Here is a 27,026-nt window from a genome sequence, read left to right as displayed (position 1 = left end):
ATTTTGGACTGCTGCACTGCTTGTATGCTTCTGCATTGTTTTGTTTGGTTAATAGAGTTTTCTGCTGTACTGCTTAGGGCACAATATATTTGTATCTACCTCTGACTGGTGATTAATAGGGAGAAATATCCTCAATAATAGAGGGTCACTGTTCCACGCAGACAGGCCTAAATTATACTGTCATATCTGAAATTCCTAGAAAGTCATTGAAAAATCTTGTTTGGCTGCTCTAGAGCAGCAAGTGCAAAGTAACTTTTGAATCCTATATTTTTGTACTTGGACTCCTGTGATATGCTTTACATAAGATCATGAGGTTAGGAGCCATTATCTTCCCAGCTTCTGTTCTGGTCAGGAGCTTTGTTCATATGATACGTCTGGTGAAACAGAGGAGGAAAAGAAAGCAAGCAAATTCTGGCCTTGATATTTGTGCATTTCAGCCCCTCAAGACTGAGCAGGGCAAGGGGGAATTTTTTCTGTACCTTACAGCTTGAAGCTGCGTGAGTATTACTGAAAAGCTGATACTGAAAGTCCTGTAGAGTTCTGCTTGTGAAATGGTTTATTTTCCTTAGTTATGGTCTTCAGCCAAAGGTATTGTATTGAAAGTACAGAGTTTTATACTTTTGAACCATCTTCCAGTAATTCAAAATTAGTGACTATCTTGTGTTTATTTTTGCCATATTCCTCATCTGATTAATTTCTAGGTAAACCTGACAAAAATAACTGTTCTCCTTAACTGATCTCCTCACGCTTCCACCTCGCCAAAACTGGGCCTTGTATTCAACTGATACAAATTGGTAGAGCTCCTCTGGCATACACTGCTATGTGCTTTTAATGAGCTGCATGTCTGGCTTATCATCTTTGCATATGATCCAGTTTCTCTTCTTTATTTCTATTAACAATATTAACAAGTTGTAATGAGTCATTCTGAAATGTTCATTTATGCTGATGCTGTTGATGGTCAAGACCATTTTGGTATCTCTGACCAACCCTAAGAAAAAGAAGGACCATGAAGCATGCTGTTGTATTGCCCACTCGTTAATGTATTTCTGAAGTCAGGCCTTGGGTGAGCAGGAATCCTATTAAGTTAGATTCTAGCTGAAGGAACTGTAACATATAATGCATTCATAGCTTTACTCATAAATCATCAGCCTCCGCGTAACTAATTAGTATTCTAGGTGAATAGCTGCCCAGTCCAACATGCGTAAAAATAAAACAAGTTGTGACTAATGCTTACACCTTTAGAAGTAATAGGTGTACCATGATTTGAAAAAAGTCAAGGTAGGGTTGATTTCAAGAGAGGCTTTACCCCCATGAGGGTGTGTGATGCATATTTCTAAGCTATTTAAATGAGTTCATGAAAAATATGTTGACATTGCCAAAGTCTAAAGTCACTGCAAAGCATTTGATATATTACATCTTAAGGAACGCTGAGCACTAAAGAGGCAAATACTGCAATCTCCACTTTTTTAATTGGTCTTCAGTTGCTCTTATGAACATAGGCAGACAGACAAGAGCAAACACTGGCAGAAACTGAGTAGAGGCAAAGGTTTTAACTCTTTCCTGACTGTACCTCTCTTTTCGCTGGCATCTCCTTTAATGCTGAAGTCCCATGGAGGCAGGGGAGAGAGCAACGTGTGGAGAGCATGATGCAGTAGCAGCTTTGCTCCCAGGGCTTGTAGGTGGCAAAGGGCATGTCCCTCACTCCCTTTAAAACAAATTTGCTCAAATGACAAAGTGAAGGTTGAAGGAAGGGGGACAATTCATGGAGACACAAGATGAAAGCTCATGAATGATTACATTCTGTGGGAGGAACAGCCCAGATTTGATGGGGATCTTAATCAGTTGAGAAAGCAGTAGACTACAAACCCTAGGCAGAGTCTGAGCAATAATCTGGTAGGAATTAAATTACAAATGCAGATTGTCCAGGCTGCCATCACATCTCTGTCCCCTTTGACTTGTCTGAGATTTCTCCATTCATTTGTATAAAGAGTGTAAAGTGGCTAAAGTTTCTTTTTCATCCCCCAGCCCAAAAGAATTTGGAAGATCCTTTCAGAGAGAAGAACAAGAAACTAACAGAGTTTCTGCAGAAACTCTTCTCCAAGAACCTCTGCTTGTGGTTTTTTTTCCCCCTCAGGAAAAAAATTAAGGGATTTGAAAGATTTTAGTCATTAATAGTCCTATGAATCTTGGGCATGTGATGTTTACTGTCTACGTATAACTAGAGTCAGAAAGAACTGTTGCAGAGAAGAAAAATAATACTACATATTCCATAATTCTGGTAAAAATTTATCGAAGAATTAATGCATGTCATTTGAATTGTTATTAGAATTAATAATTCTATTACATTTCATCCAACTATGTGCCAGTAAAAGCCAAGTCTTCATATTTACTATTACAAGGAAGTTTAAATCAGAAAAAGAAAACATGATTGGCAGTCTCAGAAACTGTAGTAGAGAGGTGTTCAGCTAACCCCTGGAGAACAAGCCTTTCCTGCAAGGAATGCTCTATTTTAACAACGTTCCAACTGCTAATTCAGGCTACGGAAAAATAGACATGTGCAACCAGCAGATGGGTTGCAAACATGGCAGGTATGATATAGATAAGGTGTTTGTAAGTGAGATTCTGAAATTCAATGTGCTGGTGTACAAAATAGCTTATGGCATGTCCCTCTCCTCAAATATTTCCCTGAACACATATAATAATATGAAGTTAATTACATGTGCTGGTGCTATATTCAACCACTCTTTCAGATTTCCACAAAAATTAAAGATCCTTAGAGGTGCAGCTGAACTGTACAGGAGACTATTATATTTCTACAAAAACAACACTTGTCGTCTACATTGTGAGATCTGTTTGAAAAAATATATATGTAAGACTTAAATTAGTATCAATGACTGTCCTTGTGACTTCTACGATCTATGCTACCAAATAAAGCAGAAGTAAAGGCAGGGGGTGCCGCTTTTGTCTCTACAGGTCAGTGCTCTTCCTCTCATCTCTCCCCAAAACATGTTGGCATCTTCTGTAGTTCTTGTTCCGCAGTGTGTTACTGTTCCCCAAACCATGCCTTGGCATCATCACATGTGATACCTACCAAATCCATGCTGTTACTTCCAGTTCTTCACCCAGAGTTCTTTATGCAAAAAGAGAGCTGGTAGAAACACTTTGTCCCCTTTTCACAGATGTAGAAATCAAGACATATGGGGAAAGTTGAGTAGGTGACAAGGTTTGCATAAGAAGACAGTGGCAAAAGTCCAGATAAGATATAGGTCATCTCATTTCTGCTCCCCCTGCTCCTCTGTTCAAATATGTCAATATCTGAGAGAAAACATGGTGGGGTTTATATCAATTTATTCTGAGTGGGAAGTGCATGCAATTCATAAAACCTAAGAAAATACTTTCCTTTGACTTTCAGAAAGGACATATTCTAAAATGGCTGTCTCATTAAATTGCAGAAAAAGGTTTAAAAGTTGTCTATGAGAATAAACAAATGAGATCTGCAGCAAGCCAAGAGGAAAGCCAGGGTTCTGCGAATGAGATGCTTTTTGCTTGGCTGCAGTGTGTGGAAGGGAGGTCACCCTAATCCCTGTTATCACCTGAATTTTTGTCAGATATGAAAAATGAACTAAAAAACGAGCAGTGAGACAGGGGCTGGTGACTTTAGAAGCTTGGAACGTTTCACTTTGCTTTACATTTTTACTTATATTTATTCACAAAGTAAATCTTTGACAGAAATTAAACAAAAAATGCCCATATTGAGTTTAGTGAGCATTCTGGATTTAGGAATGAACCCTACTTACCCCATCCTTTCTGTAGCTTAAGATGCTTTGCTGCTTCATCCTTCTCTGTCTTTCTCTCCCTTCATTTTCCTTGCCTGACACAGTTTCTTGGGTGCATATTATTTCTTTCCTCTCTCAGAGTCCTTGTCAGTTTTAAATAACAAAAGATTTTTTTCTCTGCCGAAGAGCCACATACTAGTACTTTTTCTCTTTATATTTTCTTTAGCTTGTTGCAGCACTACAATCCTATATCTAGCAGCTTAAAAAAAAAAAAAAGAGAGAGAGAGAAATAAGGGAAGAGAGTGTGCTACAAAAGAGCTTTGAGGAGACAGGATTTTTTTGTTATTTGTTAAAAACATAAAAATGCATCCACTACTTAGCTATTATTTGCTATGGGAAAGAACCTCCTTTACTAAACATGAAAACTAAAATTTCAATTAGGTTCTTAAAATACAGTGGGCTATAAATAGAATGTGAATAGTGCAGCTGGGCAGCATTATAATAGAATTTCCTTCTGTTATATAAGGGAGATAGGGATGACCTTCATCATTCACTGTAAGCTCTCTCTTTTATGAATTGCAAGCCGTTCAACTATTAGTGGAATTAAAATCTGTAACACTGCCAATTATTGCCCTGTATCCCTATGGAGCCCTTCCTCTTGCTGTCAACGTGAGGGACTCTGCAGTCTCTGCAGATGTAGGCCAATGATATGTTTACAGCACAAGCAAAGGAATAGTATGTTTTTTTCCTTTCCTGTTTTTCAGCAGCTTTGTATAATCTCTACATGATTTAACAATTCAGGAGCAGCAATGTAAATTAATGGTCACTGATGTACGTCATGGTAACAAGTCACTGTTAAGGAAATCTAGGTAAGAATGTTTTAAACTTAAGCACACGTACAATATGCTTGATACCCTGACCAAAGGGTAGCAGACCAAGTTCAAATCTGGGTGTCAAATAAATTCCTAGCCAAAACTTTGAGTTCCTTTGTGGGTTCTTTTGTTTGTTTTCCTTAAACGGCCTCAGAACAAAATACTTGGAAATTTACTGCTAATTCATACTAGAGCTGATCTGAAACAACTTTTTGCAAAGCTGAACCCAAACTAAGCTGACAATGTGCTGCTTGCATCCTTGGTTCAAAGATGTAAAAAGTTGTAATTCATGATTATGAGTGACTTGACTCCTCAATTCAAGAAACTCAAGATCTCTGGTTGGTACACTGTGCAAATAAAGCCTTCCTTCCCATCCATTAGAAAAGAGGTAACAGCTAGCCAAACTAGCTCTTCTCTTTTCAGACTAATTAGTTCTCTTTTGTTTAGAACACAGCTGTTCTTACCTAGCAACTGATACCTTTAGTGAGTAGCACTAGGGTGTTAGTCCTATTTCTAACATGCAGATGGAGCTACGTAACTTTCAAACACTAGTAGATATCTAAAATGGGTTTGTTGGTGTATTTCAAGATATAAAAGTGCTTTTGCTATCTTGAAGAAAATAATTTCTTTTTCAAGGTAGGGCTACTGAGGAAACAGAAACATGTGTTACAGTTAAGATGAGGTGCCATACTGAGAATGATGGGCAAAGTGAAAGCAAAACCACACCTTTGTCAACACCTAGAAATAAAGGCCCGGTACCTCTCAATTAGTCTTTCAAATGGGGATTGGCACAATCGGTTTCACAGAATCTTGTTGAAAAATATATTCGTTTTCATACACTATGGATGCACCTAGTTCATCATGGCTAATTAGGTGTTCTGAATTATCATCTTCAATTGTTACAAATGTCACCTATTTGATGATATTGGGTGTGTAATGAGTGTCATAGTTTCAGTTATCGGTGGGGTCTGTGATTGATCAATTTTTGACAACAAAGAATTGTTAACAGGGCTGCATGGTGAAGCAGTTAGTGGAAAATTCCCTTTCATAATGTTTCTATCTAATTTTGGAGCACCGCCACTGCCACACATGAAATAACAACACGATTTAATTTCTTTTTGCTGGCATTTAGCAGGACCTATGGGGGTGTGCAGAAATCAATGGGGGATCAGGAGTCTGGAAAATTACATACTTGAAGAATTAATGAACTATAATTCCATACTACATCCTCAATCACATTCTGCTTCCTTTTTATTAATGGAACTAAATTAGTTTTCCATGGACAGAGTACTTTAAAAAATCCAATCATGCTCTTGCAAGGACTTTTAAAAAAGAAAAAAAAAGACCTGTTTTAACAACAGTTATTTTTTCGTGCAACATGACAATTGGAAATTTTTAGTGAAGAACATATCTGCAGCACTGACTCAACCTGTTGAAGCACTTTTTAATGTGACATTTATAGCCCCAGCTCTAGTCTCTTGCCTTTTGAGCCAGATAATGGTTTTAAAGTCACTCAGCCAGAATTTCTACTAGATCTGGAAGGTGTAGAGATAGAAGCAGCAACTCCAAAGGCAGTCAAAATGCATTTTTTCCGACACGGCCCAAACTCATTATCCATGGTAGCAAGTAGAGGAAAGGCCATGGTCTTCACTCTTCTCTGAAGACTGTATCTGAGATAACTGATGTTTCTAATGCTATATCAAGAAAGTCCTTTTGCTCAAGAATTTTGTCATGCTAGGATAAAATTATGGGTGACTCTTCTCTTTGCTATGCCCCACAGACCAGTTGTAATCTGGCCCTTCATGATTTAAACTTGTAACTGAATGAGATGTTGGGATGGAAATGCAGTTAAACTCAAGAATATTCTATGGTTTAAGGAAAACTTTGATGTGAGAACCCATGCAGTGAAAAGCATGTCCTAGTACTCACGACATGATATCATATCTTTAAAGAGCTACTGGAAGCTGAACAAATCATAGTGAGATTGTAAACAGAATCAGGCTCTAGGACTTTTATTGACCAAGGAAGAAAATTCCTTTGGGAATCAGCAACAGTGTTAGAAGAAAGGAGCTGATCAGAATTTACAAAACAGATTTTAAAGGCATTTTAAATGACTTTGCTTGTCTGGCATAACTGATAACTTCCTGGATTATTTCAGGAGTCTCATCTTCTGTATTCTTGGGGTTTTTATTCCTCTGTATGATATTTATATGCATGTGGTATATGGGAATATAGTGGGATGGAAATACCAAAAGCTGATACTTGGTTTTAACAACATGATAGCTCCAGTATATTGAACTAGTTTTGGGCTCTTACATTTCTCGACTGGGACCTGGTTTTTGCATAAGATCTCAAATCAAAGGTCTGGTTGAACAGCAGGGTCTTCTCATGTATCATCGTATTAGAAATCTGCTGTCACACAAAAACAAACACAAATGCTTTTCTCAAATGTAAGAGATGGGACTCTAGAACTTGCAGTAGAGGTAAAGAACTCTTATCAAAGCTACTCCAGAAAACTGACTTTTGACAGCAGATACATTATGCAGTACAGTAAACTTTCATTTTGTCCTACTGAATAAGGCCTTTTCCCCCTTGCATACATATTTACTAAAATCAGATAACTCAGATATCATCTTAATCCTACTGGGAATTCTGTTATCCAAGCATAAGTCTGAATAGTTGGGACATAGTCTTTTATATCTAAGCCACACATAACATCCTTGAAAATATATCGACATATGCAAAGACATATCAGAGTTTGAGTGTTCCAAATGTACCCATGAAAAAAAAATTGAAGATGTATCTTTTTAAACAGCTTCATAGTCCCCTAAACCACTTCTTCAGTGATCTGTTTCTGAAATTATTTTTCTTTCAGTGTTTGCACTTTATTTGTACTCTATATAGGGCTGAGATGTGGGTGGCTCTGGAGGCTAGCATTAGGCTGTAAAAGCTGTTGCCTTTGAAATGAGATCTCAAATTTAGCCTAAGTCAGTAGTGACTGAACATTGTGGAAGTTGTTGGCTGCTCATTAATCTTTATAAATATATACAGTGATAATAACCCAATTAGCACTGAGACAGACTATTGCAATTGGGAGTCTCTATTAATTGGCAGTCTTAGCTTACTTCCATGTATTATACTCTCCCAGAAAAACTTCCGTGATAGAAATAACTGAATTCTAAGTATTTACAGCTGCCAGTCTGTGTTGTTGCCTTCTTGACAGGAGAGGGCTACTGGGACTTTGGTTTGTATTGACCTGGATAAAGCAGTTTATGAAAGAAAGGCTTTTCGGACTAAGTTGTTCTCTGTTTCTCTGTAACTGCGCTTGATGGTGGCATACAGGCCTTTCTGAGAGGAGGACTTCGTGATTAATATTTCAGTCTTGAAGTGAGTAACATAAAATGGTATAAGCCCCCTTCTCTTCCCCACACCATGGTTCTTTGTTGAGTGCAGCTTGACCACATTAGAGAGCTTGGTCCTATTGCTGGATTAAAGAGCACTGCTATCTTTCGAATTGGCAATTTGATACCACTTTCAATCTTCAAATGCTCTTATTATACAGAAATTCTCTAATAATATTCATCAGACAGCTAGCTTTCCTTTTTTCTTACTATACCAGTGCATAATTTACTAATGATCTTATTTTAGTCTTCAGGGAGCAGAGTTTTCTCAGTCTCCCCAAGAGCAAGGGTTATAATAGCTGAAACGCCACAGTTCAGGAAATGAGTGATTCAGAGGCCTAAAGAAGGTGATTTGGAAGAGCAAGGTTTTTTTCATGTCAAGGGGAGCTAGGTGTATATAGCACTTACTTTCAAAATGCGTGTGACTGACTATGTGTATTTTATTAGAGTGGGGCTCCAGCTAGCCAAAAAAAAAAAAAAAAAAAAAAAAAAAAAAATTGAGTTATTTTCCAGTTGAAAAATGAGTAACAAAATATGGAAATAACCAGTCTGACTGATTGCAGTGTAAGAAAATCACACAGGAGAAAACCTGAATATTTGAAAACCAGATCATGTGCAACACAAACGTCTAATAATCAGTTACCCTGTTTTGTGCCAATGGGGTATCAGCAGCATTGTCATGAGAACATCCATGAGTTACATAGGGTAGAGAGAGTCCCCATGTTCCTGGTGGTTTGTGGGCTCATCAGTCTCACAGGTGTGTGTGTGTGTTCTCCAGCCACAGTGTTTCATGAGCCAAAATCACAAATCTTCTGCCATGCAAATGCCATAAGGTGAAGTGGAGCCAGAGCAGGCGGTGCTGAAGTGCTACAGTACAGCTGTGTAGCTGCTCTCCCGCTTGAGATGAAGGTTCCTGCCAGTGACTGTCTCGGCATTACTTTCTGTTCCAAACCTGGCCACTCATCATCAGCGGGGTGGCAGATTTGGTATGTGTAATTGTGCTCTTTATTTGAAATGGAAAGATAAAAATAGAGAAAATACCACCTTCATGATAGTCAATGGAGGAGCACGGCCAGGATGAGACTGTTTGCTCTGTCCTGTCACACATATGAGACTCTATTTTACTTCCTGAATGGGAGCACTATTTTTTTCCTTCATCCCCCCTATTTTGCCCCAGCTTCTTATAGCTAGTTAAAGAGCGGAACTTGCATTCTCAGAACGTCTGTTTTGTTTATTTGCTCAAAAATGTCATCGCCTGCTATTGAAAAAAGTACATCCCTCCTTTCCTTGTACTTAAACATTTTGTTTAATATTTTTCATAAGTGAAAATATAAAGCCTTTCAGTAACTTCCTTCTATAGAGTAATATTTCATTTTTGATGCCTTTCTAGTACAGCATCAAACAGGAGTTCATTACTGCTGTTAATGTTCCATATAGCCCACTGATATACCATAGCCACTGGCCAAGCAAAACTTCAATCAGTTTTTCTTCTCTTGTCAGCTCACACCTCTGACTGAGCAGCTGCAAGATGATTCATCGGAGGATGTTTCACTATAGGACAGAGAAAAATTATTTCTGGCTGTTTCCCATACTAATAAGATAATTTCAGTTGTAGATACTTTTGCAGCACTTCCTGAGCCATGCTATGCCCATTTGAAAATAGAAATCCTTTTATCCAAATGTCAAGAAAATTTTCCATGAAATCAGTGCTTTGGCTCTGCAAAACACATTTCTGCTGTGTTTTCTTGTTTAGCAGTTGTGGCAGTTATATTTTGTCCTATTACAGAACAAGCCTCTACTAGAATTAATGATCAGTGTTAGGTGGGAGATTAAGAACAAAATTCTGTGCGTAAGGAACACCTATATTCTGAAACCCACTGGCACATGCTGTAAAATATCCTTTGCCTAAAAAGTTAGTGGTGAGGAGAATTGTTCTGGATTTCTTTCGTTTGCTTGAAAATCATGTGAAGAGTAATGGGTTATTCGGCATCGATGCAGCAATGGTTCTGATGCAATGGTTTCAGGCAAACAGTCTGTCAACAGAATAGGACATTTCTTAAAGACCAGCAGCTTGCTTCCATCCACACTTGTTATAGCAGGCTTTCTTGCATAACTCCACTCAACTTTGCATGCAACCATAACAAAACCAGGAGAATGTATTTCTTTGTTTATTGGCATCTGTAAAAGGATTTCATCCCAAGTAATATTTCTTGTGATATAGGTTTGTCAGCTAGTTTGCAAATAAATAAAGAAAAGCTGCTTTTGTTGTCAGTTTACCAATACTGACATGACATTCAAGGCTTGTTTTTCCTGAGTAATCAGTAAGTGAGTTCATCAGAATGCATTCAGCCTGTGCCTGCAATACTGTGCTTGTCATTATAAGGATTACAGATTCACAAATAAATAGCTCTGAAGAGAGGAACAGAGGCTTTCTTTAATTCATATCTGTTACTTTGACCTAAACAACGTTATTTTCTCCACCTCATCACCAATAAATACATTCCATTTTACCAAAGAAGATATATATGCCATCCAGTATCTTAATGCATGTTATTAAGTAGCCAATATAAAGATTCATATCAGGTCTGAACAACACCTCTTCTCTTTCAGCCTCTGAGTTTATATGCTTCATTGATTCTCTGGGGCTTGTAGCTTTGACCAACCCCAACAAGTTATCTTGTACTGACCAGGCGATCCCAAGTGTTTAGCACAGTCACCCAGATTCTCTTCCACCAGGGAAGCTGTCTCCCAGGCAGCATATTCCCCAGTGGTAAGGGTACTTCTAGATTGTAGGCTTTTGTTCTTTTGTTTTCCTTTTTCTTAAGTAATCTGAGGGTATGTGAATGAATAGCAGTAGGTAAGGCACAGACTACAAACTAACCTTTTCTCACTACAGTAACATAATTTTCATTGATCTTCCTCTGATCTCTCAGACACCTCTGAGGTCCCACTGGCTCCTGGCTGCTTACAAGAAAAAGGCCAGAGTTTATACTGATTTAGAGAGAGACAACGGAGCAACAGAAGCTTGTAAAGGTTTGGCATTTCTCAGGCCTGCAGCAGAACTACTTAGATGATTATCCTACAATTCATAGTGGAGTTGAAAATTCTATGTTTTAAGCCAATAGAGACTTATGACTTAGTTTGTGGTACACAAAGCGGCAAAGTATATGCTTGGTGCCACATTCCAGCAGGAGTATTGGTAATTTTCATCATCATAAATACTGGTAATGTACACCAGGTATGCCTGGTTAGAGACACTGTTGATAGAAAGTCAGATTGAGATGTCAATAATGAAAATTTCTAATGAAATTTCACCAAGTATCTGTAAAGCTTTTAAAAACCAATACACTCATGACATGGTTGTACAGTTATTCCAAAGACATTCCGAAGATATGTTATTTGGCATGTAAATAAAATACCCAGAGCACATCCCACCTACCCCCTGGCATGTATAAGGAAAATGCAACTTAAAAACAAATGTGGGTGACTGAGTGATACCTTATAGTTTATGGAGGTGTCCTCCACATACTTCATAATTTTCTTACCTTCAAACGTGGAACAAAGTGGTTTTGATGGATAAGGAAGCCTTAAGGTTTTTTAAAGTTTTAAAATTTTTTTTTTAAAGTTTGTGTTTGAATAGATTTCATAAGAGACTAGAGTGAGTATATCTTTATCTATATGCAGAATACTATTCTCAGAAAAAAAGATTTATTACCTTATCGCAGCTGACGATTGATTTTCTTAGCCAGTTTACACTTTCTCCTATGAAAATAACAGATGACATAAATGAGAGCTAACAGGGACTGTGGGGAGAATTTTGACATATTTTACATATATCTCCATGGTCACATCACACCTCTCCTTCATATCCACATCCCAGAGGATACTAGATCAACTGCTGAGGTACTTTTTAAGAGTTGGAGTCTTAATTTGTTATTTTAGCTTGGCCAGAATGGCCAGTACATTGAAGGTTTATTCATTATTCAAATTCACAGCAAGGGGGTATGTGGGAGGGTTAGAGCTTTTTGTTTCTAAAGGCAGTTTGCACGTGTTGTCTCCCTCTGTGCCAATTCCATAGGTACCTCTCTATCAACTGGTATTGAGGTACCTGCTCAAATAGACATGCTACCCCTGGTATACAACAGAGTGATAGTGTGATGAATCTGGTAAGGAAGGACACGTTTTTATTCCTGTTTGATTCCATACTCCTGATATTCCCTAACTGTTAACAACACACATACTCTCGGACCTATTCCTTAATATGGACTACTGCATAACTGAAGGCACTGTAAGTGAACATGCCACAAAGTTCTCTGCATCTCTGCTGAGCCCATGATTTCAGGTCTGCAGAATGTGCTTTAGTAGATTTTGGATCTAGTGAGTGTGTCCAGAAATCCATTCTATTGTGAGTTGTTACCGTGAAGTTTAGTCAGTTGAAGTTGTCCTTTTAAGAAACACACATCCTAAAAGAATTATTAAGAGGAGGAGAATGTGTTGCGTTTCATCTTTAAGGTCTAAGCATTTGTTTGGAATCCCAGATGCACTTTTTGATTGTGAGAGAGGAGACTGCAGTTAGTTATGTTGAAAGTCAGAGGTGCTGGTGTAAGTCAACAGGAACTCCGTGAGATAGAGACGCCCTACTAACCTAAAATCAGTGTCACCAAGAGCATAAACAAGGACCAGAGTGAGTATTTAATATTTTGATATGCCCCTAGAAACAATCTTTGCTTATCAGGCAGCCTGCACTACTCAAAGGGTTAACATATTGTTTGAATTCCTTTCTTCATACTGTGGGCAACTTACACAGATGTTAGATTATCTATCGTGTATTGTGACAAAATGAGTCGCTAATATATAAACAGTTAATCAGGATTAGCAGAACCTCCACCGTTAGCAAGTCCTTTTATGGAAATGATTCAAAATTTTTTCTCTGGAAATTCAAGTGTCAGTAATCAAAATACTTCTGTGAAACCCAGAAATATGACAGACCGACCTTGTTCTTCCATCAGATTAATATAGCAATTTCCTTGTGTGAATTTTCTCCTTTTTTTGTTGTTCTTACTAAACAGACATTGATGAATGCTCAGATGGCTTTGTTCAGTGCGACAGCCGTGCTAACTGCATTAACCTACCTGGTTGGTACCACTGCGAATGCCGAGATGGCTACCATGACAATGGGATGTTTTCACCAAGTGGAGAGTCCTGTGAAGGTCAGTATCTAAAAAAGGTGGGGTAGTGTTGACCTGCATTACAGTAATTGTCTAGTATCTCTGACTGTGGAGTATTGTCTTGGACACTGTATCAACGAAAGTTAAACCTTGACCCAAAGCAATTGTAGTCTAAATAAGCATCATAAAAGAAAGGCAAAAGAAAATAAAGTATGAATATTCCTAACTTATAGGTGGAGCATTAGTGCCCATTTCTATGATTTGCTAAGATAATATGTGAAATCAGGCATGGTACTTAAAACGCAAATTCTCTGGCCCTACATCTGCTTCTGTGCATGTTCCTTGCATAAGTGATTTCCCATAGGTTGATAGCATGCACTATAATCTGTCACTCCACAGTAATCTGTTTATATGTCAGATCCTTAGTTCCTCCACTTCATTCCCCGTACTCTGAAATAGTCTGTGATGAAAGTATTTCCTGTTGCAAAGAATGATTATGCAGCCCTGACACCCTTACCCACACCTGGGTTAATAACTGCAGTGCTTCTCTGCTGCGTAGGCTAACTGCTTGTAGAAGGTTGCAGTTTGAAGAACAGCCTTACAAACTGGGAAGCTCAGTGGACTTTGGGTTGGGGCAAGGTGCAGGGGACAAGAGAGTGACGGGGGGACAAGGAGATGTGAAGGTTTTATTTGTTTATGAATGATGTTAGAACAGCAGGTTAGTAAGAACACAGTTACGTTCAGATGCAGATCTCTTAGCACGGAATGTTATTAATCTCTTAAGATATTGCATGCTGCTGCTCTTAAATAAGAGAACGAACCAGTCTGTTTTGCCATGAACTACTTAGGGCAAGCTTGGGAGTTTTTCTCCCTTCTGTCTCCGAGTGCCGAAATATTCAGTGCTCACACAGTGTGAGCTTTCCTACCTTCCTGTTTAAACTCACATTGGTGGGTCCATTGGTCCCAAAGGGAAGCAATTGAATTAATTTCACTAAGGCAGACACACAGACAGTTCTCCAGGAGTGAGAATGACCTTTCTGGTATCCCCATCATCAATACTTTATTTCAACACATTTTCACCACAGCTGAAAGCCTGTATTCTCAGGAGGAATCAGCGATTTGAGTCAGCAACTGCATTCATAAGTTGAGCTTTCTTTGTCAAGAACTAACTAAATGTCAGTGTTAGCTGGCCAGGTGTTAGGACAAGAAGGTGCAAAGAAGAAGTTGTGATCCCTCTGATTATAACATTGCCTTTCTGTCACTCATGGCACAATACCCTAGCCAGGCATTTATGGAAACATTCTCAGTACCCCAAGTTTTATCTTCATTGTCAATATAACATTTGTCTCGGGGGTTGAAGATAATAGTTTGTCATGTGCTATCTCGAGTGATATACGTGATACAAAGTAACACTGTTAAGATGTGTGCAAACAAGCGACAATCAAGCAGCAATTTCTAATCAAATGAAAAGCCAATGAAAAAAAAATGGGCATTGCTACATGTATGCAGAAGTGGCAATTATTAGAATGTTTCACCCTTTTCTACAAAGTACCAGCAGTTCTTTATTAAATATACACAGAGGTTAACAGGTAATTAGAATTAAAGCACAGATGCCAGGAAACTATCTTCATTGCTGATAACCTTAGTCACTAACAGTGGAACACTTTCAGTTTGATTGACTGCGGCTCCAAATTTTGGAATGCGTAGCAACTTGAGACGAGGAGGAAGGTTAGATATTTTATTACTCTTATTACATGACTTTGTATTGGACTGAAGCCTGTGACGTTGTGTCTCAGACAGAAAATAAAACCTGAAAAAATATGAAGAGACAACCTAAAATCCGTTGCAGTATGGCAAGTTGAACTCCCAAGTAGCAGAGCGCAGTAGTGCAAAGCAATTGTCTTCCCTGCTGTCAGATCTTTCCATTGTGAGAGGTGCCCCTACTGGCTTTGAAGGCATAAGAAAACGGATCATTCAGTATCCCCTAGTTAGAGGTGATTAGATTGAGCTGTTGCTGGATGGTCTTTTAGACACTCAGTATAATGGGAGTGCAGATTCCAGGCTATACTGATCTCACATTTCAAATCTCAGTCCTCCACTTCCTACCTGCAGCTGTATGAACTTCTTGCTGCATCCAGGACCAGTGTCCTCTGAAGCTTTCTGGCTTATGCAAGTCCTACAGCTTGTAGAGCTGTAGAAGGAACAGTGCTGAATTACACCAAAGAGAATTTGTAATTTCTTTTTTGGGGGAACAAAGAATTTAATCCTCATGGGGATTAGGAAATGTTCTTTGAGGGCTTGTCCATTTTGCTTTCTAAGAGGACTACTTCAAAGTAGTGTTTATATGGGGTACAATAACAGGCTTGTCTTTGGGTCATCTTTTGTAAGTTTTAGTTGCTTTGAAGGAAGTTCTTTCAGTGGAGAAAACCTTTAAAAGCCAAGGAAGTGTGGGTTCAAATCTTTTCTTTCTTGATTGTTTTGTGTAGTCTGCCCCAAATCTGGGTCTGTCTGTGTCCCCTGGACATGTGCAGATAGTACTACAGAAAGGATTTCTGTGATCAGTGTTCGTTAACAACGTGTTTCCTTCAGCAAAGGCTCCAGTTTTAAAGATTCAGGTGGAAACACCTCTCTTAAGATCACAGAAGCACAGGAGCATTTCCTTAAAAACCTTATTTTAACAAAATGTCAAAACTACACCTACCCCTTTTGCAGGAAATGGTCCCATCAGAACATTGTGCTAAATATTCACAGCTAGAAGTGGACTCCTTGGTAGCATTAGACTTTGTCAGTGTTTGATAATGAAATAATAGTTGCTGAATTGCATGTTTTACACATATATTGACCTTGGCTACCGCTGCTTCTTTGACATGACTGAGAATATTGAGTATTTTGACTAATGTACTTGAATGCAGAAATTCATAATCCCATTTTATTGTACCTACAGGCAGTGGAAGACCTAAAGATTCCTTTGCTATTAGTTTTGCTTCATATTATACTCCTGGGTAAACCTGTGGTCTCTATAACAATTACCGAGAGAAATGATGGGAAATGCAGCTGTAGGGCTTCAACCTCTTGTCAGCATTTGCTGCTTTTCCCTTGGAAATAGAAATATGTTATGCATCATCTTATTTCCAGAAAAGTGGTGGAAGATCAGCCGCTTAGTCTTTGAGAAATGCATGGCTTTGGGAAGTCTTAAATTATATATGTATGTAAATATAGCATTCAGCATAGTATATTACCTCGTACTTTCCTCTTTGCCCCCCTACAGCTTTATAATTTCTTTACACAGTCTTACTGATGCTTTGAAGGTTGTCTTTCATGTTCCATTTCATAAAAGAGACCTAGGCTAAGACAGTAGATATTGCAGCCTCAAGCTTCATCGCATTAAAAAAACTGGAACAACTGAGGGCAAAATCCTAAAATAAGAATGTTCAGGCCCAGTTAATAATTGCTCTGCCGTTCCGTGTAAGATCCCGATTCCTTTGAATTTGTCCTCTGAAATGTCTAAAAGCTTCTAAAATCAGTTGAAGAGGCTGTATTGGTTTGTAGTGGAATAGTGCAGGCTATACCTCATCAGTTGTTGGACATTTTGCATGCTTCCACATCTGAAGAATAGCTCACCTAATTAATGCAGCCCCTTAGGACTTTCCAAGAGTTTCTGGCAGGCACCAGCTGTTGTTGATACAGAATATGAGAGCAACATACCTTCACTCTCAGCAGGTACCACATTCTTTAAATGAGACAGGTGCAAATGAAAGGATTGGAAAGCATCAATCCAGAATGCCCAACTCAAACAGGATCTTTTTTGATTTTAAGGGTTTACCTGTATGTGAACTCAAAGTGTAGGATTTCTGTTCTGAAATGTCTCATTATGTTTTTCTTCTGCTATCCTGCTTCCAGAAGTAGAACCACTTCCTTCTCTGTGTGATAGAGCTGGCTGCCTGACAACACAGAGGGCTGGGGCTCTACTTGAACAATATTTTCCATAGTCCAGGATAATGAGGGATGGAGGCATATTATAAGCCACAGGATGCTCCCCAGCCCTAATAAATGAACAAAGTCCAAACTGGACACTTCAGCATCCATGTCTCTGGATTTGGAAGGCAGAGGAATTGCTGACTGTCAAGACATCTGAATTTATCTCACAGTACATCCAGTATTTTAACTAGCACATGAAACTTCTTGTAGCTGAAAAACCACTGTCAGTTCGGAGTCCTACACTTAGATCTTGCTACAGTGCTGGTAATGTTTAACAGAAGCTTTGTTATTGATAGCACTTAAAGAGACAAAGAGACAGGAAATAAACAATCACTACTCTTCAGCAGGAAATGTTACTAGCACTCACAAAGCACCATCAAAATCCTTTTGCCTTTACTCATGATCATAAAAGGTCAACAAATAAGTGACTTCTTTTCCATCCATCCCAAACAGAGCTATAGGCATTGAGGCTTCATTATTGAGTTTCAAAACCCAACTTAAGCATCACCAAACAAAAGGCATTAGTATTTAAACATTCTGGAGTGTGGGCAGAGTACAAAATTGGCAGAGTTTCTCATCTTTTATAAAAGGACTAATAAAACAGAAACTAAACCACTACATTTTATAAGACAATAATTTGAACATATTTATTGTGTCAAAAACCAACATTTCTGCGAAGCTGGTGTTAGCAGCATCTGAAGTCTCAGCTCTTCGTCTTCCACATCTGCTAAGCACTCTGACAGCTGGCTTGCATGAAGTTGTGAATAAATTATTCATAAATCACTTGCTCTTTGAAGAATGATTGCATCAGTCAATAGATTTACTTAGGACAGAGAAGAACAGAAAGCAAACTTTCTGCTCAGACCAACTTGGGCTCCCTATCAAATGGATTCCTTTTTTGCCTTAAGCAAAAAGTATTCAGGTATCCTGCTGTTGTCACCTTGCTGAGCTAATGCTGCTCCTCAGACCTAAGGTAACTGAGAAACTTCAGAGCAAAGGAACTGCCCACACACCCAATCCATCTCTTCCAACAGCGTATTTTTCAGGGATACAAATGTTCATCTTTTCTTTGCATAGATGACACTCTAACTGATATCAGAATGCTTCTGGCAGGAAATCATGTCTGAGGGAGACCTTTTGGACCTTTATGTGAATGTCCTGCACGCAAGTCTGGGTAGCTCATCAGAAGAGGGAAAGTTGCAACCTTCCATCAGCTGTATCAGAATGGGTCTCTGAGCCCATTGTCACTTCCTAGCAAGCTGTACACTTTTTTTTCCTAATTGTCCCTTGCTCATGTTCCTTATGAGTTTATCGTGAGTTTTCTCATCTGTCTTTATCAATATTGTATTTGTGTTCTTTTGTCCAAAATATTGTTGCATCCCAACAAACAGGAAGTCAGGCAAAAATGCTGGGAGGCCTGCATGGGTGAACAAGGAGCTCTTGGACAAACTCAAACACAGAAAGGAAGCCTACAGAGGGTAGAAGCAAGGACAGGTAGCCTGAGAGGAATACAGAGAAATTGTCCGAGCAGCCAGGGATCAGGTTAGGAAAGCTAAAGCCCTGATAGAATTAAATCTGGCCAGGGACATCAAGGGCAACAGGAAAAGTGTCTATATGTGCATCGGTGATAAAAGAAAGACTAGGGAAAATGTGGACCCTCTCTGGAAGGAAATGGGAGACCTGATTACTTGGAATATGGAGAAGGCTGAGGTACTTAATGACTTTTTTGCCTCAGTCTTCACTGGCAAGTGTCCAAGCCACACTGCCCAAGTCACAGAAGGCAAAGGCAGGGACTGGGAGAATGAAGAACTGCCCACTGTAGGAGAAGGTAAGGTTCAAGACCATCTAAGGAACCTGGAGGTGCACAAGTATGTGATGAGATGCATCTGTGGGTCCTGAGGGAACGGGCAGATGAAGTTGCTAAGCCACTATCCATCATATTTGAGAAGCCGTGGCAGTCCCATGAAGTTCCCACTGACTGGAAAAGGGGAAACATAATCCCTATTTTTAAAAAGGGAAAAAAGGAAGACCCAGGGAAATACAAGCCAGTCAGTCTCATGTCTGTGCCCAGCAAAACCATGGAGCAGATCCTCCCATAAACTATCCTAAGGCACATGCAAAATAAGGAGGTGATAGGTGGCAGCCAACATGGCTTCACTAAGGGCAAATCGTGCTTGACAAATTTGGTGGGCTTCTACGATGGCGTTACAGCTTTGGTGGATAAGGGAAGAGCAACTGACATCTATCTCGACTTGTGCAAAGCATTCATCACTGTCCTGCTCAACATCCTCTTCTCTAAATTAGGGAAACATGGATTTGATGGATGGACTACTTGGTGGATAAGGAATTGGCTGGATGATCGCACTCAAAGAGTTGCAGTCAATGGCTCAATGTCCAAGTGGAGACCAGTGCCAAGTGGCATTCCTCAGGGGTTGTTATGGGGACCGGCGCTGTTTAATATCTTTGTTGGCAATGTGGACAATGGGATTGAGTGCACCCTCAGCAAGTTTGCTGATAACACCAAGCTGTGTGGTGCTGTTGACATGCTGGAGGGAGAGGATGCCATCCAGAGGGACCCTGACAGGCTTTGAGAGGTGAACCTGTATGAAACTCATGACGTTCAACAAGGCCAAGTGCAAGGTTCTGTACCTGGGTCAGGACAATCCCAAGCACAAATACAGGCTGGGAGGAGAATGGATTGAGAGCAGTCCTGAGGAGAAGGACTTGGGGATGTTGGTTGATGAGAAGCTGGACATGAGCTGACAATGTGCGACTGCAGCCCAGGCAGCCAACCGTATCCCAGGCTGCATAAAAAGCATGACCAGCAGGTTGAGAGAGGTGATTCTGCCTTTCTGCTCTGGTCTCATGAGACCCCACCTGGAGTACTGTGTTGAGCTCTGGGGCCCTCAAAATAAGAAGGACATGGACCTGTTGGAGCGAGTCCAGAGGAGGGCCACAAAGATGCTCAGAAGGCTGGAGCACCTCTCCTATGAAGAAAGGGTGAGAGAGTTGGGGCTGTTCAGCCTGGAGAAGAAAAGGCTCTGGGGACACCTTATAGCAGCCTTCCAGTACCTGAAGGGGGCCTACAACAAAACTGGATAGGAGTTTTTAAAAGGGCATGTAGTGGTAGGACAAAGGGTAATGGCTTTAACCTAAAAGAGGGTAGATTTAGATTAGAGGGAAGAATTGTATGGAAGAAATTCTTCACTATGGGGGTGGCGAGGCACGGGAACAGGTTGCCCAGAAAAGTTGTGGATGCCCTGTTCCTGGAAGTGTACAAGGCCAGGCTGGATGGAGCTTTGAGCAACCTGGTCTAGTGGAAGGTCACAAGTCTATGGGGCCCACCCACAAGTCTATGGGGCCTGATGAGATCCACCCGAGAGTACTGAGAGAGCTGGCGGAGGAGCTTGCCAAGCCACTCTCCATCATTTATCAGCAGCCCTGGTTAACAGGGCAGGTCCCAGAAGACTGGAGGCTTGCCAATGTGATGCCCATCTACAAGAAAGGCCGGAAGGAGGATCCTGGGAACTACAGGCCTGTCAGCCTGACCTCTGTACCAGGGAAGATTATGGAGCGGTTGGTCTTGAGAGTGCTCACAGGGCATCTGCAGGACAACCAAGGGCTCAGGCCCAGCCAGCATGGGTTCATGAAAGGCAGGTCCTGCTTGACCAACCTGATCTCCTTCTATGACCAGGTGACCCGCCTAGTGGATGAGGGAAAGACTGTGGACGTTGTCTACCTGGACTTTAGTAAAGCCTTTGACGGCGTCTGCCACAGCCTTCTCCTGGAGAAACTGGCGGCTCGTGGCTTGGATGGGTTTACTCTTCACTGGGTGAGGAACTGGTTGGATGGCTGAGCCCAGAGAGTTGTGGTGAATGGCGTTAAATCCGGCTGGCGGCCGGTCATAAGCGGTGTTCCCCAGGGCTCGGTTCTGGGGCCGGTCTTATTCAATATCTTTATTGATGATCTGGATGAGGGAATTGAGTGCTCCCTCAGTAGGTTTGCAGATGACACCAAGTTGGGTGGGAGTGTTGATCTGCTGGAGGGTAGGAGGGCTCTGCAGAGGGATCTGGACAGGCTGGATCGATGGGCAGAGGCCAACTGTATGAGGTTTAATAAGGCCAAGTGCCGGGTCCTGCACTTGGGTCACAACAACCCCATGCAACGCTACAGGCTTGGGGAGGAGTGGCTGGAAAGCTGCCCGGCGGAAAGGGACCTGGGGGTGCTGGTTGACAGCCGGCTGAACATGAGCCAGCAGTGTGCTCAGGTGGCCAAGAAGGCCAACAGCATCCTGGCCTGTATCAGGAATTGTGTGGCCAGCAGGAGTAGGGAAGTGATTGTGCCCCTGTACTCGGCACTGGTGAGGCCGCACCTGGAATACTGTGTTCAGTTTTGGGCCCCTCACTACAAGAAGGATGTTGAGGTGCTGGAGCGTGTCCAGAGAAGGGCAACGAAGCTGGTGAGGGGTCTAGAGCACAAGTCTTATGAGGAGCGGCTGAGGGAACTGGGGTTGTTTAGTCTGGAGAAGAGGAGGCTGAGAGGAGACCTCATCGCTCTCTACAACTACCTGAAAGGGGGTTGTGGTGAGGCGGGTGTTGGTCTCTTCTCCCAAGTAACTAGTGATAGGACAAGAGGAAATGGCCTCAAGTTGCACCAGGGGAGGTTTAGATTGGATATTAGGAAAAATTTCTTCACTGAGAGGGTGGTCAGGCATTGGAACAGGCTGCCCAGGGAGGTGGTGGAGTCACCATCTCTGGAAGTGTTCAAAAAACGTGTGGATGTGGCGCTTCAGGACATGGTTTAGGGGACATGGTGGCGCTGGATTAATGGTTGGACTTGATGATCTTAAAGGTCCTTTCCAACCTAGTGATTCTGTGATTCTGTGATTCTGTGTCTCTGCCATGGGCAGTGGGGTTGGAACTAGATGATCTTTAAGGTCCCTTCCAACCCGAGCCATTCTATGATTCTATGCTTCTATGATTATTGAGCTGTCATTTTTTTTAGAGCTATCCACAGTAGCTCCAACATCTCTTTGCAGAATAGATCTAAAAGACTTATTTGATTTTTGAGTGGGTATTTCCCCTTGTACCTTACAATTGAATCTCATCTGACATATTATTGTTTACTTAGTCAATATCATGAAATAATTCTATATTTCACTGTCAATTTTTTTGGTTTTAATACTTTCTTATCAACAGTCTTTTTCATCTCACTGTTCATCTGTTCCCCCAGATGACTAAGTATATTGTGCAAGACACATTCCGGCACAGATTCTTGGGGAATATCCCTGGGACAACTGTCTATTGTGATAACCTGACCATTTGTTGCTGCTTTTATTACTTACTAATTAACCCACTATTAATCTGTGAGTCAACGACCTTTTTTATTCCATGGCACATAATTCCTTTAAGAGTATTATGCAAAGGAGCTCATGAAATTTTTGAATAAAAATTTTACAGTATATGGAATGTATTGCCCCTTTGAAGTCTTTTTAATTAGTGTAGCATATATTTACTCTGAATCTATAATATACTATCTTTAAACCATCTTCTTTCTATCTGAAAACAAGTTATCCTTTTGGTCGATAGTTTTAATTCATCTTTATAATCTCATAATTTTAACATATTTCCCTCTGTGAAACTAAGCACTACCACAGAGATTTTTTGCAGACTTTTAAATTCCTTTAAGGATATTGGACTTGCATACATTGTGGTCACTGTTGGTCACCAATACAGAGTAGCTGCTCAGCAGAGACATTTTGAATCAGATCCTGCACGCTGCTCAGGGCCAAGTCAAATGGTGCTTTGTCCCTTTGGGATTCTTTAACTATCTGTTCCAAGAAACAGTCACTAGATCTCTTAAATACAGCCTGGGGTCATAACCTGGTGTGGCAATTGAAATTTCCATTTTTATAGAGTTTTCTGCCTTTGCATTCTCTCAAACATTACAGATGGAGTTTAGTCATTCCACGTACTTCACCATTTTGTAGGCTTTAGTCTAGTATTTTTCCTGTGTAGGCATGAAATTACTTGTGATACAATTAACTCCTAGCTTTCTGTAACGTGTCGCTACTTCTTCATCCATGGTACTCCTTTGTCATTACAACATTAAGTTGTACGCAGGGGCGATAGTTAAGAAAAGGAAAATCCTTAAAAGTGTGCCAGATCCAAGCTGCTGTAATTTTTAGTGTGGGTTAGATAAATAAGAACTGGTCCTCAATTTGGCACTAGATAACTAGTTACATTTTATTTTTGGTTTTTTTTCTAAGGCAAACCTCCAAGTCTTTGGGGACTTAATGTTCTAATGTCATAACATTCAAGCTGTTTGATTCCTAAGCAGTGTGTTGTAAATAGCCTGAAGTGAATTATTTGTTGTTTGTTTTGTTGATTTAAAAAAAAAAAAACAAACCAACAATATGAGAGTGATAATAACATGCCTCTGTGGCTGGATATACTGGAAATATGCAACCTGTAATCCTCTCCTCTCCCTTTTTCAGACACAAAAGGTGCAGGGGCCAGTGTACGCTGTCCATGTGGTTATGGAGATTGGAGAGCTGGTTATGGCTGTAAACAAAATGTCAATAACATAATTCACCAGCCATTATAAATCCAAAGTAAAAAAGCTGAAAAAAGTTTTGCTTGGTATGGATGATTTGCGTGCAAGTTCTTTGCACATAATGCCTGAAGTTTGATGTGGATGAATAATGCAGATGAGAATTTCATGCATGCAAAGTTTGTATTTCTCTTGCTGTGTTATAAACACACTGCTGTTTCTGATTAGGTTAGAATCAAAACGTGAATAGCTCCTGCTTTGACCAGGGATATTTAAATTGCCCTATCCAGAAGATTTATTTTCATGAATCAAACAACTGAAAAAAACAAGGTTGGGATTTTTCGTAAGTTCTTAATGTTGGATAAGCTCAGCCCAGTACCAGAGTCAATGATGAAACCTCAATTACTTTCAGTAACAGTGCGCTAACCATTACCATGTTGAAAAACAAATCCAAGAAGACTTTTCCTTATGCGAAAATTGTGAAATACACTTGTACATCAGTGCCAAATGCAGACTTAGTGTTTATAGGTTCACCATTTGTTGTTTAAAGAAAACTGTTCTTATTTACATGACAGCTGAAGTTCGTCCAAGTATCTCATTAAATATGACTGCTTTCGGTTAAGTGACCAGGTTGTTGAGAAGTGATATTATTCATTTATGACATTAGCTGTGTGAAAGTTTGGTACAAAAGAGTGTTTTAAACAAATGAACACAAGTGTCAGAAAGTAATTTATTAAAAATTGCTTCAATGATAAAGAGAATCTTGCTGTTAATCTGAATCATTATATTTAAATAGGATTTGTGTTTATTATCTTTATTGCATAACTTAAAACCAGTTAGACTGAGTATATGGAGATCTTAATTTTAAATTGCCAGACTGTATTACTTTCAGTATGGATTTAAGGGAAAATAGAGGAAGGATAGAGCAGCTCTTCCATCCCTCTGCTCTGCCCAGACCAGCATCACTCAAACCATTCCTGTTAGCTACTTGTCTAAAAGCCTTCGAGGCTGGAGACTGGACATTATCCTTAGTATCCTTCCTGGTTGGGTGGGTTTCCCTCTCTGATGTGCCTGTGACGTTTCAGCTGTTCAGGTCCATGGGAACGGCCACACCGAATTAGGTTCATGATCCCAGTTATTTTCTGCCCTGTTGCAACAGTGGCTGACTCCAGATGCTTCAGAAGATAGCGAGGTAGAAGATGTGGAGATGTGAGACGGTTTGCCTTTCTGGATTATCTGATACATAAATAAGGGCACCATAGACCTTAATGCATGAAATGCAATCTCTTTTCCAAAATCTGTTAGCATTGCAAATTGAATATTCTTGCTAGCTTTATACACTTTTGGCTACACTATTTATTTTTCCCTCTTAACCACTGTGGCAGTGTCGTGGTTTGTTTATGCATTATATGAATAATTATTTCATTTTACCAGACTTAAATTTCTTGTCTTTCAGTTTCATTTACTGTTCCCTGTCATGTGTGTTAGGCAATATGGAGAACAAAAGCTTTCAATATGTTTTCTCTGGAGTATTCATTATTTTTTTTTTGTTATATCCCTTCATGCTGATGTTCTTTTAGAACTGAACAATCCATTTCTTTTCAGTTCTTCTCTTATGACATTTTTCTCATCCTTCCCAGAAGCCCTAGTAATTTTGCAATACTTTTTTTTGAGATGGTGCCACTGTTATTGCATATAGTATTTGAAGGAAATAAGCACAATGCTGCTTATTTATACAATGGAATTCTAATAATTTCCCTGCTGTTTTTCATCCGAATTCATATTCATGTTAGCAACTTGTTTACTTTTTTTTTTTGACTGCAGCCACACTTGGAATTGAAATTATAATTGAATTATTTTGCTTTAAAATGAATGTGCTTGAGGTGAATTGGAGGTTTAATTTCCATTGTTGAACCCAAAGCTGAGTGTTTTATTAAGTTTTTATGCTGATGGTGAAAGATACGTGCATGACCATATTGCTTATTTTGTCTTGTACTGATCTGTTGGACAGTTAAATGTCACAATGCTACTTTTTAATGAACTCTAATTAAGTTAAGAGCTTGGGCCAGACTGTTGTGAAATTGTATTTAGAATTTAACTCATTGTACCGATATTTACAATTGCCATAGATCTAGTCTTTACTCTTCTAGTGTTTTCCACATTTTATTGCATATAGCTGCTTACCTCATGCCCTTTCAAAGCTTGTTTTCGAGACAACTTTCCTCTATATGGAAAGCTGAAAAAGCTAAATAAAGACTATTCAAGTAGAAGGCAGCATATGCTGCTTGTTTGCCCTTGCAAAATAATTGTGTGTACCTTGATGAAGTAGGCCTTTAAAGGTACTCTTGAATTCTTTGAGATATGATTGTTTTGAAATCATTTACCTTCATTCACTGGAGACATAATTTTTTTCTTTATTTTCTATGCCAGACACAAGGGCTATAGATGTCACTGCAACTTGAATAATAAAAATATCCTAGTTTGCATACCCGAATAAATGATGCAACTTAAAGCATGGTGTACTTGCTTAAATGAGCTTACAGGTCAGACGTCACCTTTCACATTAACTTCTCAGCAAGTGAACTCAAATGTGCTAGACAGAGCCAGCAAAAGGTTTTGAAAACAAGATTCTGCAGCTTTTCTTGTTTAAGTGCTCATGTCTCTTGAACAGTTGCCACAAACTAATGTTCTTCAGGGAGCTGAGAATTATTTTTGTTCATATGTTTCCTGTGATTTCTTCATTCTAACTACTTTGCTCAACAGCATTCACTTTGAAAGATGTATAGGAAAACTCAAAATATCATGTTTTAAAAGTTGATGTGACTTGAAAAATATTTTTTTGTGAAATTCTAAGTTAATTTTCCCTGTTCTGGTGAAGTGCAAATTAATTTTCAGCTGAAGGCTTTAATGGCCAAGAATCATCTATATTGTCTGCTGCTAGAATATTTTTGTTAATTGAACGTGGTCTAAGAGCATTACATGGAATGCTTTTGCAGACATTGATGAATGTGGAACTGGAAGGCATAGCTGTGCCAATGACACTATTTGCTTTAACTTGGACGGTGGGTACGACTGTCGGTGTCCCCATGGCAAGAATTGCACAGGAGACTGTATCCATGAAGAGAAAATCAAGCACAACGGTCAGATTTGGGTGCTAGAGAATGACAGATGCTCTGTCTGCTCGTGCCAGGTCAGTAGAAATAGAACTATCCACTTCTGCCAGATGGTGGTGGGGATGAAGGGAAGAGTGTTGTGGTTCAAGTGAAATTCCTGTTTTAG

The 27,026-nt window shown here is 39.8% G+C and overlaps 1 protein-coding gene across 2 annotated transcripts in view; it reads left to right on the top strand.

Annotated features, from left to right (window-relative positions):
* NELL2 (neural EGFL like 2) overlaps positions 1-27,026 on the top strand; it is a 160,870-nt gene that overhangs the window by 126,574 nt on the left and 7,270 nt on the right. For both annotated transcript variants that reach the window (XM_082011705.1, XM_082011706.1), the window contains 2 exons: positions 13,119-13,259; positions 26,744-26,937. In XM_082011705.1, coding sequence (XP_081867831.1) covers positions 13,119-13,259; positions 26,744-26,937 — 335 coding nt within the window. The remainder of the gene's footprint in view (positions 1-13,118; positions 13,260-26,743; positions 26,938-27,026) is intronic.

The sequence above is a fragment of the Phaethon aethereus genome, assembly GCF_964289735.1.
Source record: "Phaethon aethereus genome assembly, chromosome: 1".
Classification (NCBI taxonomy): Eukaryota; Metazoa; Chordata; class Aves; order Phaethontiformes; family Phaethontidae; genus Phaethon; species Phaethon aethereus.
The sequence above is the reverse complement of the archived record's forward strand: the minus strand, read 5'-3'. Positions and strand labels throughout refer to the sequence as shown.